We start from the raw sequence: 13156 nt of genomic DNA, 5'->3' as shown, positions 1-13156 counted from the left end.
TACGTGGTTAAATAAAGGTGAAATAAATAAATAAATACATGTTGGCTCAAATGTAGTCTCCGCTGAAGACGGAACATTGACATTTGTGCTGAACCCTCTTTATGACTTCTCCTGGTATGAAATCATGGACTTGTATTAACTTAGGTCTCTATTCAAACCGCATCGTGCAAGTTCAGCTTTACATTTTTAAATCAACGTTCCCGCTTTTTTTTTATGACTTGTTAAACAAAATCCTTTTATCTGAGCAATTGTATTAGTATAAAATATAATTTCCCACCAAAAATAGAAAACAATATAGCTCAGTATTGGTATGATTTATTTTAGTTGTTTTTGCTCATCTTTATAAAGTGTGCCAACAATTTCCGTCGTGATTGTATCTATCAATGACCACAGTATGGCACTCTATCAAAACGGTGTTATGCTTAACTTTTGGGTGATTTATAAAATGCCTGCCACCATTAACACACATATTTAACTGATGCTGCAACAAGCCATAAAGAAGGCTATTCCAAGATCCTATAAACATGTCACCTGAAATGTACTACCAGGAGTGAACATGGTTTTAAAGACTGGGTCTTGTACAGTAATCTGAGAAATGTGTTGTCTTCATGTCACACACACCCGGTGTGGTCAGGAGTATGGCGAGGTTGTCACATCGATGTCAGACCCCCGCTCCCCCCACCATCACCACCACCACCACTTTCAGCATGTTGCGAGTTCATCATGTCAGTTAGGTCTCCTCCTGCACCCTTCCCTCATCCAGCAGTCTTGCCCTCTCTACCGGATTGCCCTCCTCTTCCTCCACCATGTTGGCGCAGCACGGAATCTTGGCCAGCAGGGGGCGATGAAGCCCATTATACAGCGCTGCACCAACCAACAACACAATGAAACCCAGAACCTGTAAACCATGGAACTGCTCCCAGCCCAGAGCTAGACTGACCACCCAGATGACCACGGTGCGCAGACTGTCCAGGACCATGCGCGTGGTGGCGCTGATTTCCTTGGTGACGGAGATGCCGGCGAAGTTGAAGAAGGCGATGGACACTGTGTTGCCGAGCAACGCCAGGACGATCATGGGGTTGTGGCCAATCTGGCAGAAGGCGTCCAGCGCGTCCTCGAGGACGTGTCGGGGGTTGTTGCTAAAGCTCCCCACCGGGATGTAGAAAAAGGGGATGAGGAGCAGCGAGAGGATGAAGAAGCCAAAGAACCCTAGAGAGATGGAGGAGAAGAAGGCTGGAAATGAATGGAGTCTGGATGAATTACTAACGAGCTACAAACATTGTCTTTGATACGGCGCTAAAGGTGACAACACAGACATTATGATTATTTCCTAGAAACAAAAGAGAAATGTCAAACAGGTTACTAAGTACTACTTAGACATGTAAAAATCTGGTTGCTACGCTTGCATATCTTAACTGTAAGCTTCACTCTCAAAGCTGTACAATCACCACTGCTTCATTCTGTAGATAGAGTTATACATTAACCCAATGCATACACCCAGAAACGTATATGTTCACTGTACCTTCAGTGCCTACTGCCCGTAAAGGATGAACGTCGTGCTTGTAGACAAACTTCTCCTCCAGAACCATCTGGACAGCAGCAATGACCTGGGCCATTATGATCAGAAGGTCACCTGGGGGTCAGAAGAGATGGGTAAGGCCTTTACATGGTAGTTCCTCATTGGATATTTGTTTTGGCAAGATGTTGCTGCTGAGGGAAAACCAGTCTCTGGAGAAGCAAAATGTAAATAGTAAAAAGTAAATATTGACCTCCAACTCAATCATGGGCCCTGTTTGAATTGAACACCATTCAATTATATCCTTCCAACTTTCCTTCGGGTAATCACTGATCAGACAACACCTATTTATTAGGTTGTAGATCAGTTTTAATATTACAGATACAGGAAGTTTACATACACCTAAGCCAAATACATTTAAACTCATACACTCAATTAGTATTTGGTAGCATTGCCATTAAAATTGTTTAACTTGGGTCAAACGTGTCGGGTAGCCTTCCACAAGCTTCCCACATTAAGTTGGGTGAATTTTGGCCCATTCCTCCTGACAGAGATGGTGTGTAACTGAGGCAGGTTTGTAGGTCTCCTTGCTCGCACACGCTTTTTCAGCTCTGCCCACAAATGTTCTATAGGATTGAGGTCAGGGCTTTGTGATGGCCACTAAAATACCTTGACTTCGCTGTCCTTAAGCCATTTGCCACAACTTTGGAAGTATGCTTGGGGTCATTGTCCATTTGGAAGACCCATTTGCGACCAAGCTTTAACTTCCTGACTGATGGCTTGAGATGTTGCTTCAATATATCCACATAATTCTCCTTCCTCATGTAGCCATCTATTTTGTGAAGTGCACCAGTCCCTCCTGCAGCAGAGCACCCCCACAACCTGATGCTGCCACCCCCGTGCTTCATGGTTGGGATGGTGTACTTGCAAGCCTCCCCCTTTTTCCTCCAAACATAACAATGGTCATTATGGACAGTGGCTTCTTTCTTGCTGAGGAGCCTTTCAGGTTATGTCAATACAGGACTCATTTTACTGTGGATATAGATACTTCTGTATCTGTTTCCTCCAGCATCTTCACAAGGTCCTTTGCTGTTGTTCTGGGATTGATTTGCACTTTTCACACCAAAGTACGTTCATCTCAAGGAGACAGAACGCGTCTCCTTCCTGAGCGGTACGACAGCTGCGTGGTCCCATGGTGTTTATACTTGCGTACTATTGTATTGTTTGTACAGATGAACGTGGTACCGTCAGGCGTATGGAAATTGCTCCCAAGGATGAACCAGACTGGTGGAGGTCTACAATATTTTTCTGAGGTCTTGGCTGATTTCTTTAGATTTTCCCATGTGGTCACTGAGGCACTGAGTTTGAAGGTAGGCCTTGAAATACATCCACAGGTACATCTCCAATTTACTCAAATTATGTCAATTGGCCTATCAAAACCCTCTAAAGCCATGACATAATTACAGAACATTTTCCAAACTGTTTAAAGGCACAGTCAACTTAGAAAATGTAAACTTCTGACCCACTGGAATTGTGATACAGTGAATTATAAGTCTGTAAACAATTGTTGGAAAAATTACTTGTGTCATGCACAAGGTAGATGTCCTAACCGACTTGCCAAAACTATAGTTTGTTAACAAGAAATTTGTGGAGTGGTTGAAAAATTAGTTTTAATGACTCCAACCTAAGTGTATGTAAACTTCTGACTTCAACTGTAGATTGTGGCTTCTATCAATGTAACTGTCTGCATCATTTCCAATCCTACATTCATACACACAAACTCAGGGAAAAAAAGAAACGTCCTCTCAATGTCAACTGCATTTATTTTCAGCAAACTTAACATGTGTAAATATTTGTATGAACATAAGATTCAACAACAGACATAAACTGAACAAGTTCCACAGACATGTGACTAACAGAAATTGAATAATGTGTCCCTGAACAAAGGGAGGGTCAAAATCAAAAGTAACAGTCAATGCAGCTGGAGGCCACACCAGATACTAAGTACTGCAGTGCATCTCCTCCTCATGGACTGCACCAGATTTGCCAGTTCTTGCTGTGAGATGTTACCCCACTCTTCCACCAAGGCACCTGCAAGTTCCCAGACATTTCTGGGGGGGAAATGGCCCTAGTCCTCACCCTCCGAACCAACAGGTCCCAGACGTGCTCAATGGGATTGAGATCCGAGCTCTTCGCTGGCCATGTCAGAACACTGACATTCCTGTCTTGCTGGAAATCACACACAGAACAAGCAGTATGGCTGGTGGCATTGTCATGCTGGAGGGTCATGTCAGGATGAGCCTACAGGAAGGGTACCACATGAGGGAGGAGGATGTCTTCCCTGTAACGCACAGCGTTGAGATTGCCTGAAATGACAACAAGCTCAGTCCGATGTTGCTGTGACACACCGCCCCAGACCATGACGGACCCTCCACCTCCAAATCGATCCCGCTCCAGAGTACAGGCCTCGGTGTAATGCTCATTCCTTCGACGATAAACACGAATCCGACCATCACCCCTGGTGAGACAAAACCGGACTCGTCAGTGAAGAGCACTTTTTACCAGTCCTGTCTGGTCCAGTGACGGTGGGTTTGTAACCATAAGCGACGTTGTTTCCGGTGGCGTCTGGTGAGGACCTCCTTACAACAGGCCTACAAGCCCTCAGTCCAGCCTCTTTCAGCCTATTGTGGACAGTCTGAGCACTGATGGAGGGATTGTGCATTCCTGGTGTAACTCGGGCAGTTGTTGTTGCCATCCTGTACCTGTCCCGCAGGTGTGATGTTCAGATGTACCGATCCTGTGCAGGTGTTGTTACACGTGGTCTGCCACTGCGAGGACGATCAGCTGTCCGTCCTGTCTTCCTGTAGCGCGGTCTTAGGCGTCTCACAGTACAGACGTTGCAATTTATTGCCCTGGCAACATCTGCAGACCTCATGCCTCCTTGCAGCATGCCTAAGGCACGTTCACACAGATGAGCAGGGACCCTGGGCATCTTTCTTTTTGTGTTTTTCAGAGTCAGTAGAAAGGCCTCTTTAGTGTCCTAAGTTTTCATAACGGGACCCTTAATTGCCTATCGTCTGTAAGTTGTTAGTGTCTTAACGACCGTTCCACAGGTGCATGTTCGTTAATTGTTGATGGTTCATTGAACAAGCATGGAAAACAGTGTTTAAACCTTTCACAATGAAGATCTGTGAAGTTATTTGGATTTTTACCAATTATCTTTGAAAGACAGGGTCCTGAAAAAGGGACATTTCTTTTTTTGCTGAGTTTACATGAAATTAGTTGCAAAACGAATAGGAAATATAGTCAAGACGTTGACAAGGTTATAAATAATGATTTTTAATTGAAGTAATAAATTGTGTCCTTCAAACTTTGCAGCAATTACAGCCTTGCAGACCTTTGGCATTCTAGTTGTCAATTTGTTGAGGTATTCTGAAGAGATTTCACCCTATGCTTCCTGAAGCACCTCCCACAAGTTGGATTGGCTTGATGGGCACTTCTTACGTCCCATACGGTCAAGCTGCTCCCACAACAGCTCAATAGGGTTGAGATCCGGTGACTGTGCTGGCCACTCCATTATAGACAGAATACCAGCTGACTGCTTCTTCCCTAAATAGTTCTTGCATAGTTTGGAGCTGTGCTTTGGGTCATTGTCTTGTTGTAGGACGAAATTGGCTCCAATTACCCGCTGTCCACAGGGTATGGCATGGCGTAGGCAAAATGGAGTGATAGCCTTCCTTCTTCAAGATCCCTTTTACCCTGTACAAATCTCCCACTTTACCACCACCAAAGCAGCCCCAGACCATCACATTGCCTCCACCATGCTTGACAGATGGCATCAAGCACTCCTCTAGCATCTTTTCATTTTTTCTGCATCTCACGAATGTTCTTCTTTGTGATCCGAACGCCTCAAACTTAGATTTGTCTGTCCATAACACTTTTTTCCAATCTTTCTCTGTCCAGTGTCTGTGTTCTTTTTCCCATCTTAATATTTTATTTTTATTGGCCAGTCTGAGATATAGCTTTTTCCTTTGCAACTCTGCCTAGAAGGCCAGCATCTCGGAGTCGCCTCTTCACTGTTGACGTTGAAACTGGTGTTTTGCTGGTACTAATTAATGAAGCTGCCAGTTGAGGACTTGTGAGGTGTCTGTTTCTCAAACTAGACACTAAAGTACTTGTCCTCTTGCTCAGTTGTGCACCAGGGCCTCCCACACCTCTAACTATTCTGGTAAGAGACAGTTTGTGCTGTTCTGTGAAGGGAGAAGTACACAGCGTTGTACGAGATCTTCAGGTTTCTTGGCAATTTCTCTCATAGAATAGCCTTCATTTCCCAGAACAAGAAAAGACAAACGAGTTTCAGAAGAAAGTCCTTTGTTTCTGGCCAGTTTGAGTCTGTAATCGAACACATAAATGCTGATGCTCCTCAACTAGTCAAAAGAAGGCACGTTTTATTGCTTATTTAAAATCAGAAGAGTTTTCTGCTGTGCTAGCATAATTGCAAAGGGTTTTCTAATGATCAATTAGCCTTTTAAAATGATAAACTTGGATTAGCTAACAACGTGCCATTGAAACACATTAGTGATGGTTGTTGCTGATAATGGACCTCTGTACGCCTACGTAGATATTCCATTAAAAATCAGTTTCCAGCTACAATAGTCATTTACAACATTAGCCATGTCTACACTGTATTTCTGATCAATTTGATTTTAAAATGGACAAAAAAATTTAGCTTTTCTTTCAAAAACAAGGACATTTCTAAGTGACCTCAAACTTTTGAATGGTAGTGTGTGTGTGTGTGATATATATATATATATATACACACACACACACATACATACATACATACATACATACTTTCCACATTTTTTTTTTCTTCCCCTAACCCTACTACCCCTCCCCTTATTGGAGTAAACTAATGGACAACAATACTTACAGTTTTGGAAAGCTTGCGTTCACATATATGAGTTAGATCCGTGAATAATTCAAGTGTGGAAGAAGGGAAAGATTATTTTCAATCAGGACCCTACCTTTGCCACTAAGTGCCTACTCATTATCCTCTTAACAATGTGTTATAACTCAGTCCTACCATCTTAACGATGTGTTCTAACTCAGTCCTACCATCTTAACAATGTGTTCTAACCCAGGCCTACCCTCTTAACAATGTGTTCTAACCCAGGCCTACCTTTGACACAGGAAGTATTCCCTTCCAACCCACCATTCTTTCTCCCTTACCAGTGACGACGTCGCTGAGTTTATGTGAGTCGTCCTTGTTTCCGCTTATGAAGTCAGCCAGGCCCACCATCACCAGGCCCAGAATAGTGACAAAGATGCCCGTCCACTGACTGGCCACCAGGCGGCGCCCCAGGAAGGCCACCGACAGCAGGCCCGTGAAGATGATCACCGCCCCACGCAGCATCTGGAAGCTGGAGGCACTCGTCATGTTCAGGGCTGGGGAGAGAGGATAGAGTCACAGAGGGCAACAGACAGACTTTGGTTCAAATAGGATTTGGTTTATTTCTTGTTCCAGGCTGTATCACAACCGGACGTGATTGGCCCAGCGTTGTCTGGGTTTGGCTGGTGTAGGCTGTCATTGTAAATAAGCATTTGTTCTAAACTGACTTGCCTAGTTAAATAAAAAAGGTTCAAATACACACACACACACACACACACACACACACACACACACACACACACACACACACACACACACTTCTGACTTAGAATATGTGGACAACTACAAATACCTTGCTGTCTTGCTAGACTAAACTCTCCTTCCAGACTCACATCAAACATCTCCAATCCAAAGTTAAATCTAGAATCGGCTGCCTATTTCACAAACAAAGCCTCCTTCACTCATGCTGCCAAACATACCCACGTAAAACTGACCATCCTACCGATCCTCGACTTCGGCGATGTCATTTACAAAATAGCCTCCAATACCCTACTCAATAAACTAGATGCAGTCTATCACAGTGCCATCCGTTTTGTCACCAAAGCCCCATATACTACCCACCACTGCGACCTGTATCTCTACTTGCACATTCATCTTCTGCACATCTACCATTCCAGTGTTTAATTGCTATATTGTAATTACTTCGCCACCATGGCCTATTTATTGCCTTACCTCCCTAATCCTACCTCATTTGCACATACTGTATATAGACTATTTCTACTGTATTATTGACTGTATTTTTGTTTATTCCATGTGTAACTCTGTTTTTGTATGTGTCGAACTGCTTTGCTTTATCTTGGCCAGGTCGCAGTTGCAAATGAGAACTTGTTCTCAACTAGCCTACCTGGTTAAATAAAGGTGAAATGATTTATTTTTATTTTTAAACCCAACAAAAAAAAAACACACACACACACACACACACACACACACACACATACATATATATTCAAAAAAATATATATTTTCACCAGGTAGGCTATGTATGTATGTATGTATGTATGTATGTATGTATGTATGTATGTATGTATGTATGTATGTATGTATGTATGTATGTATGTATGTATATAAAAATTGCCTGCCTGGAGTGGCAGATGGGTGGGGGTTGCATTTTTTTAACTATTCAATTGGCTCAACAAAAGAAAGCAAATACTAATTGATCCCAGGTCAACAGACAGTCAGCACCAACTTTCCCCTTGATGACCCAGAAATCGAGACTTCTCCGTTATTGTGTTCCAGTTCCTTAAAACAAATGGCAGACACTTCACAAGAACTTAAAGGGGAATACAGTTTAAAATTGTGCCTCTGACCATAATATTTTCTAGATCATTTAGACTTTCTTGCAGCTTTGAAGAATATTTTAGAAGAATCAAACTTGGAAGCCCTTTTTGGTGTGAATTGTCAAATTATGAAAATATTATGTAAAGTGCGAGGGAATTAAATGGTGTCGAAAGTAGCGAGCGACACATTTCGAGAAAACTCTGGAGCCCACTGCAACACAAAATTAAGATAAATATCTAGGATGTTGGGATAACGTACCAACATACATGATGGAGGTAGCGGTCATGTCACAGAGGGCAGGGGGGAGGAAGAGGAGGGGGTTGAAGCTCTGGCCCGTGTTCATCTTTGGCTCTGGTCTTCGTCTGTCGTGACAAAGCAGCATGTGGAAGACGGCCAGACAACTGAGCTCCCCCAGGAACATCCCTACGGCCTAGAGCGAGAGGGAGAGACAGAGCGATGTGGGGGAAGGGGGGAATGAGCCAGAAACACACAGTTGAGACAGAAGAGACAATGACAGCATTTAGGAACCTTCCTATCAACACGGTTGATAAACATCAAGTAATTAATTTAGGTCTAGCTTATATAGTTATATTCTGTGTTTTTTTATGAGGGGAAGGGAGACTGTACCTGTACAAACGGGTGGGAGAATGTGTGTTCAGGGGAGTCTTTGCAACCCTTTGCGGAGAACATGTCAGCCCATCTGGGGGAGAACAAGAGAAAGTTTATTAAGTTTGCTCAAGAATGTCACACTAACAGAGTCAGAAACCAATCTGTTCATGAGACCAATCTGTCTCCGTTCAAATACTTGCGTTTGATTGAGCTTTCTTTGCGCAATGGAACCAACAATATAGTCCCAAAAGTTCAAACCACACCCATCTGGCACTCCAGGCAGACTCAATCAAATGCTCAAAGTATGACACGGTGACATAGGGGTTAATGAGTGACTTAGTCGTCTGTGCCTAGCTACCTGAACACCCGCTGACTTTTATAGTCCAATAGGCCTGATCAGTAGACGCATGACCAGCATGTGAGCTCTCCTTGCTGATTGAATATAGACTAAGGGCTGTGGTCACAGCGCCTCACAAAGTGATGATGTGGCCCTTTCCTCACAGTAGCAGTCTGAGCTCCATATCACCACTGTACCCAGTTGAGTAACTGTTTGATTGACTGAATTTAGCTGTTGATCTGAGGAAGTTTTACATTCACACATTGCCAAATCCAATAACATATACAGTTGGTTAAATCATCTCAAAGGGCTACTGACATCTACGTTTTTAATCAACAAGAGGAAACTGTTCTCAGCTCAAGATAACATTCTCCTCAGTGAAGCACAGACAGTGAAGTGTTTGGTTTCTGGTGTCTGCTCTGGAAAGAAGCCCAAAGAAAGCAGATGAAACGTGATCTCTCTATTTGCTACATTGTCTCATTGCACTGAGCAAGAGCAACCATGTATTTTATACAGTATTCCAGTACAGTTGTGATTTGAGACATACTGATGGGACTTGCCAGACTAGACCACGTTGATAAAGTGCCATTTCCACATGACATAAAAGAGCCCACGGTAGCACAACTACGACCTATAGGCCCAGTCTATATCACATTTTGCATGACAGCAAGAGAAGTTGAGACGCCAAGCTGTAGTTTAGAGAAGTCTGCTTCTTTTGTGGCAACAAAGCAAATGTGATTTGCAGAGACAGCATTGTCCTCGCGCTTCATGTCATCAAAATGCATGTATTAATCAACAGTGACGCAAGAGCACGTGAAAGGTTTCCCTCCCTGTGTCTGGCACTTGTCTAATGTCTAGCAATTTCACCATTTTAAATTTTGTCATACATTGCATTTAGGCTACACCTACGCTAAGCTAGTAAGCAAACATACAGATTCTAATTCTCAACCAGTCATTGTTTACAGACAGATTGGCTCATTGCTGACCAAAGCAATTTAAAAACAGGCATTTAGGCCTACAACAATGGCATCATGGAAATCTAGCCTTTTCCCAAAAGCACAATAAAATGTCAAGTAGCCTCACCTAATTTAGCCTACTGTAAAATATACAAAGAGATTGAGCCACAATAATTCAGTTCACAAGGATTCAACAGTGCAATAAACATTGTAGCCCAAATCTTGATGTCTAGGACAGTGGTCACCAACCTTTTGAGTCAAGATCACTTTCTGAGTCAAAACGCAAGCAGAGATCTACTGCTCCGATTTATTTTTAACATGACTTAAATGTAAGCCTGTGCAACATTATCCGATTAAAAACAGTTCTGTAACAATGAGGTTTGTGCAGTAGGCTATAGGCCCAATAGAGTATCACTGCATATTGGCTAAGCTTCAATTTCCGTGCCAATGTTCTTCTCAGACCATTTTGAAATTATATTTCAGAATTGTAGGTATATGAGAACATTGGTAATACATAATTTCTTGCATTACTTTTGAGACACAGCTGAATGAGCATAATAATTGTATTTTTATTGGACTGATGGTCTGCATCTGATGGTCAGTATGAGGAGGGAGCAGCTCTGAGGCTGCCTCTCACCCGACTCACAGTGCCTCCTCTCTCCCGCCATAGGCTGAGAAAAGGGGACAGTCTTCCAGCAGATGGTGAAACTTAAATCGCACTGCATTACTTCTGCCCCCTGCAATTCATGTTGTTACTCCTATAACCAGAGAAAGTGAAATATTCCTCGATATTAACAAATACACAAGCCACAAACAATAACGCAAGCTTATCAATACACTGCTATACTCATTCATTACAGCTGCAGTGCTGGTAACGCGCATTTTATGACTAGTAAAACTGTTGAAAAAAGTGACAGTTCTGATCGACAACTTAAACATGAACTTACTCATAAACAGCAGCTCTTTGCTGTATTTGTAGAGTATTTCACTAGTCACGGTTTTAAAAAGGTTTCAAATCTCACATGATCATCTTTGCTGTACGTTCGAGCATTCCTTTTACAGTCTATCGCTCGAGGAAAAGGCAGGCACCGTGATCTAAACTATCGGGTTGGCCAGCGGTAGAACTATAGGTCCACTTCATTTGCTCTCTGGGCCTACTGGGTAGGCAAAGTTCTATTTTCAGACATATAAATGGTTCAAAATGGGAACACTTTGCCTTCCCGGCGCTAAGACTGCTGAATCAAGCGCACCTACCGCGAAACGAATAACACAAATAGGGACCCATGGCTTTATCGTTGTTGTTTTTTTTTTTTTTTTACATAAGTGTTTGTTGAACGAATAGGAATGGCTTTGCGATCAACCAGATGCTCACCACTGGCCTATGTCATTGGCTACATCGTAGACCGTGAAATCAATTTACAACATGAATGAAGCGTTCACTTACTTTGCCGATAGCGTGTTGATAGAGCCGGTTGTGAGCATAAGACCCGCAAGAAATAGTTGATACTTTGTCCAAGTCATGTTGGACGTGCCGGGATAGAAAATACAACTACTATATACTTTGTTTCAAACGCAGGGACTTGTGTTCACTCTCTCTGCCTACAGGAATTAAATCACATGACTTCGAGTGTGTCAGCTGACCGAGTACGCACAAGCAGTTCAAGGATAGTTTCCTGTTGTGGTTTTGTCAAAGACCGACGGGTTGCTTCTTCTTGTCATTCAGGCCGACGGACTGTATTTTTTGTTCTCGAAAAACGACCTTTAGACACATACGATTGTAATGTATCAGGGAACAGTTTGTATTCATAGGTGATATATATATATATATATATCAGCATTTGTGGGTTTGATTGCAGGCTATATATATAAAGAGAGAGAGATAATAACCCATTTTAGTAGCTAGCTTGTCTAACTATCTTAGCTGGCAAGGTTGATAGACTTAAGAAAAGCAAGCAATAACTAAATGTATTGAATAAGATTCACATTCCTTTAAATATTTTACCCAGATTTTTAGCAGAGATGCAGAGAAGCATATTTAGTTTCTTAAAAAAATACGAGTCAGTAGGATGCAGACAGTTTAAGAGGTATGCTTAGATATGCAAAACAAGTTACATATTTCACTGCTCTATTTCACTAGGATGAGTTGCACAGAAAAAGCCATATCTCAGACCGGCCAATAAAAAGAAAAGATTCAGATGGGCAAAAGAACACAGACACTGGACAGAGGAACTCTGCCTAGATGGCCAGCATCCCGGAGTCGCCTCTTCACTGTTGACATTGAGACTGGTGTTTTGCGGGTACTATTTAATTAAGCTGCCAGTTGAGGACTTGTGAGGCATCTGTTTCTCAAACAAGACACTCTAATGTACTTCTCCTCTTGCTCAGTTGTGCACCAGGGCCTCCCACTCGTTCTATTCTGGTTAGGGCAAGTTTGCTCTGTCCTGTGAAGGGAGAAGTACACAGCGTTGTACGAGATCTTCAGTTTGTTGGCAATTTCTTGCATGGAGTAGCCTTAATTTCTCAAAACAAGAATAGACTGACGAGTTTCAGAAGAAAGGTCTTTGTTTCTGGCCATTTTGAGCCTGCAATCAAACCCACAAATGCTGATGCTCCAGATACTCAACTAGTCTAAAGAAGGCCAGTTTTATTGCTTCTTTAATCAGGACAACAGTTTTCAACTTTGCTAACATAATTGCAAAAGGGTTTTCTAATGATCAATTAGCCTTTTAAAATGATAAACTTGGATTAGCTAACACAACGTGCCATTGGAACACATTAGTGATGGTTGCTGATAATGGACCTCTGTACGCCTATGTAGATACTCCGTTAAAAAATCATCCGTTTCCAGCTACAATAGTCATTTACAACATTAACAATGTCTACACTGTATTTCTGATCAATTTGATTTTAAATGGACAAAATATGTGTTTTTCTTTCAAAAACGAGGACATTTCAAAGTGACCTCAAACTTTTGAACGGTAGTGTGTTATGTTCATTAATATGTTATT

The 13156-nt window shown here is 42.3% G+C and overlaps 1 protein-coding gene across 3 annotated transcripts; it reads right to left on the bottom strand.

Moving 5' to 3' along the window:
• Positions 1-299: 299 nt before the first annotated feature.
• Positions 300-11881, bottom strand: LOC106571211 (solute carrier family 35 member F6). Of its 3 annotated transcripts, none has more exons than XM_014143994.2 (6): positions 11593-11881; positions 8874-8946; positions 8505-8676; positions 6749-6964; positions 1523-1633; positions 300-1209 (listed from the first exon to the last, which is right to left on the bottom strand). In XM_014143994.2, the coding sequence occupies exons 1-6, from the start codon at positions 11667-11669 to the stop codon at positions 731-733; spliced, it is 1128 nt and encodes a 375-aa protein (XP_013999469.1). In that variant the 5' UTR covers positions 11670-11881; the 3' UTR covers positions 300-730. The 3 variants fall into 3 exon arrangements, with proteins under 3 accessions (XP_013999469.1, XP_013999470.1, XP_013999471.1); XM_014143995.2 differs by lacking the exon at positions 11593-11881 and adding an exon at positions 11171-11414; XM_014143996.2 differs by lacking the exon at positions 11593-11881 and adding an exon at positions 11096-11412.
• Between the last annotated feature and the right edge of the window lie 1275 nt (positions 11882-13156).

The sequence above is a fragment of the Salmo salar genome, chromosome ssa15, assembly GCF_905237065.1.
Source record: "Salmo salar chromosome ssa15, Ssal_v3.1, whole genome shotgun sequence".
Classification (NCBI taxonomy): domain Eukaryota; kingdom Metazoa; phylum Chordata; class Actinopteri; order Salmoniformes; family Salmonidae; genus Salmo; species Salmo salar.
Note: the sequence above shows the minus strand (reverse complement) of the source record. Positions and strands in the feature narration are given on the sequence as shown.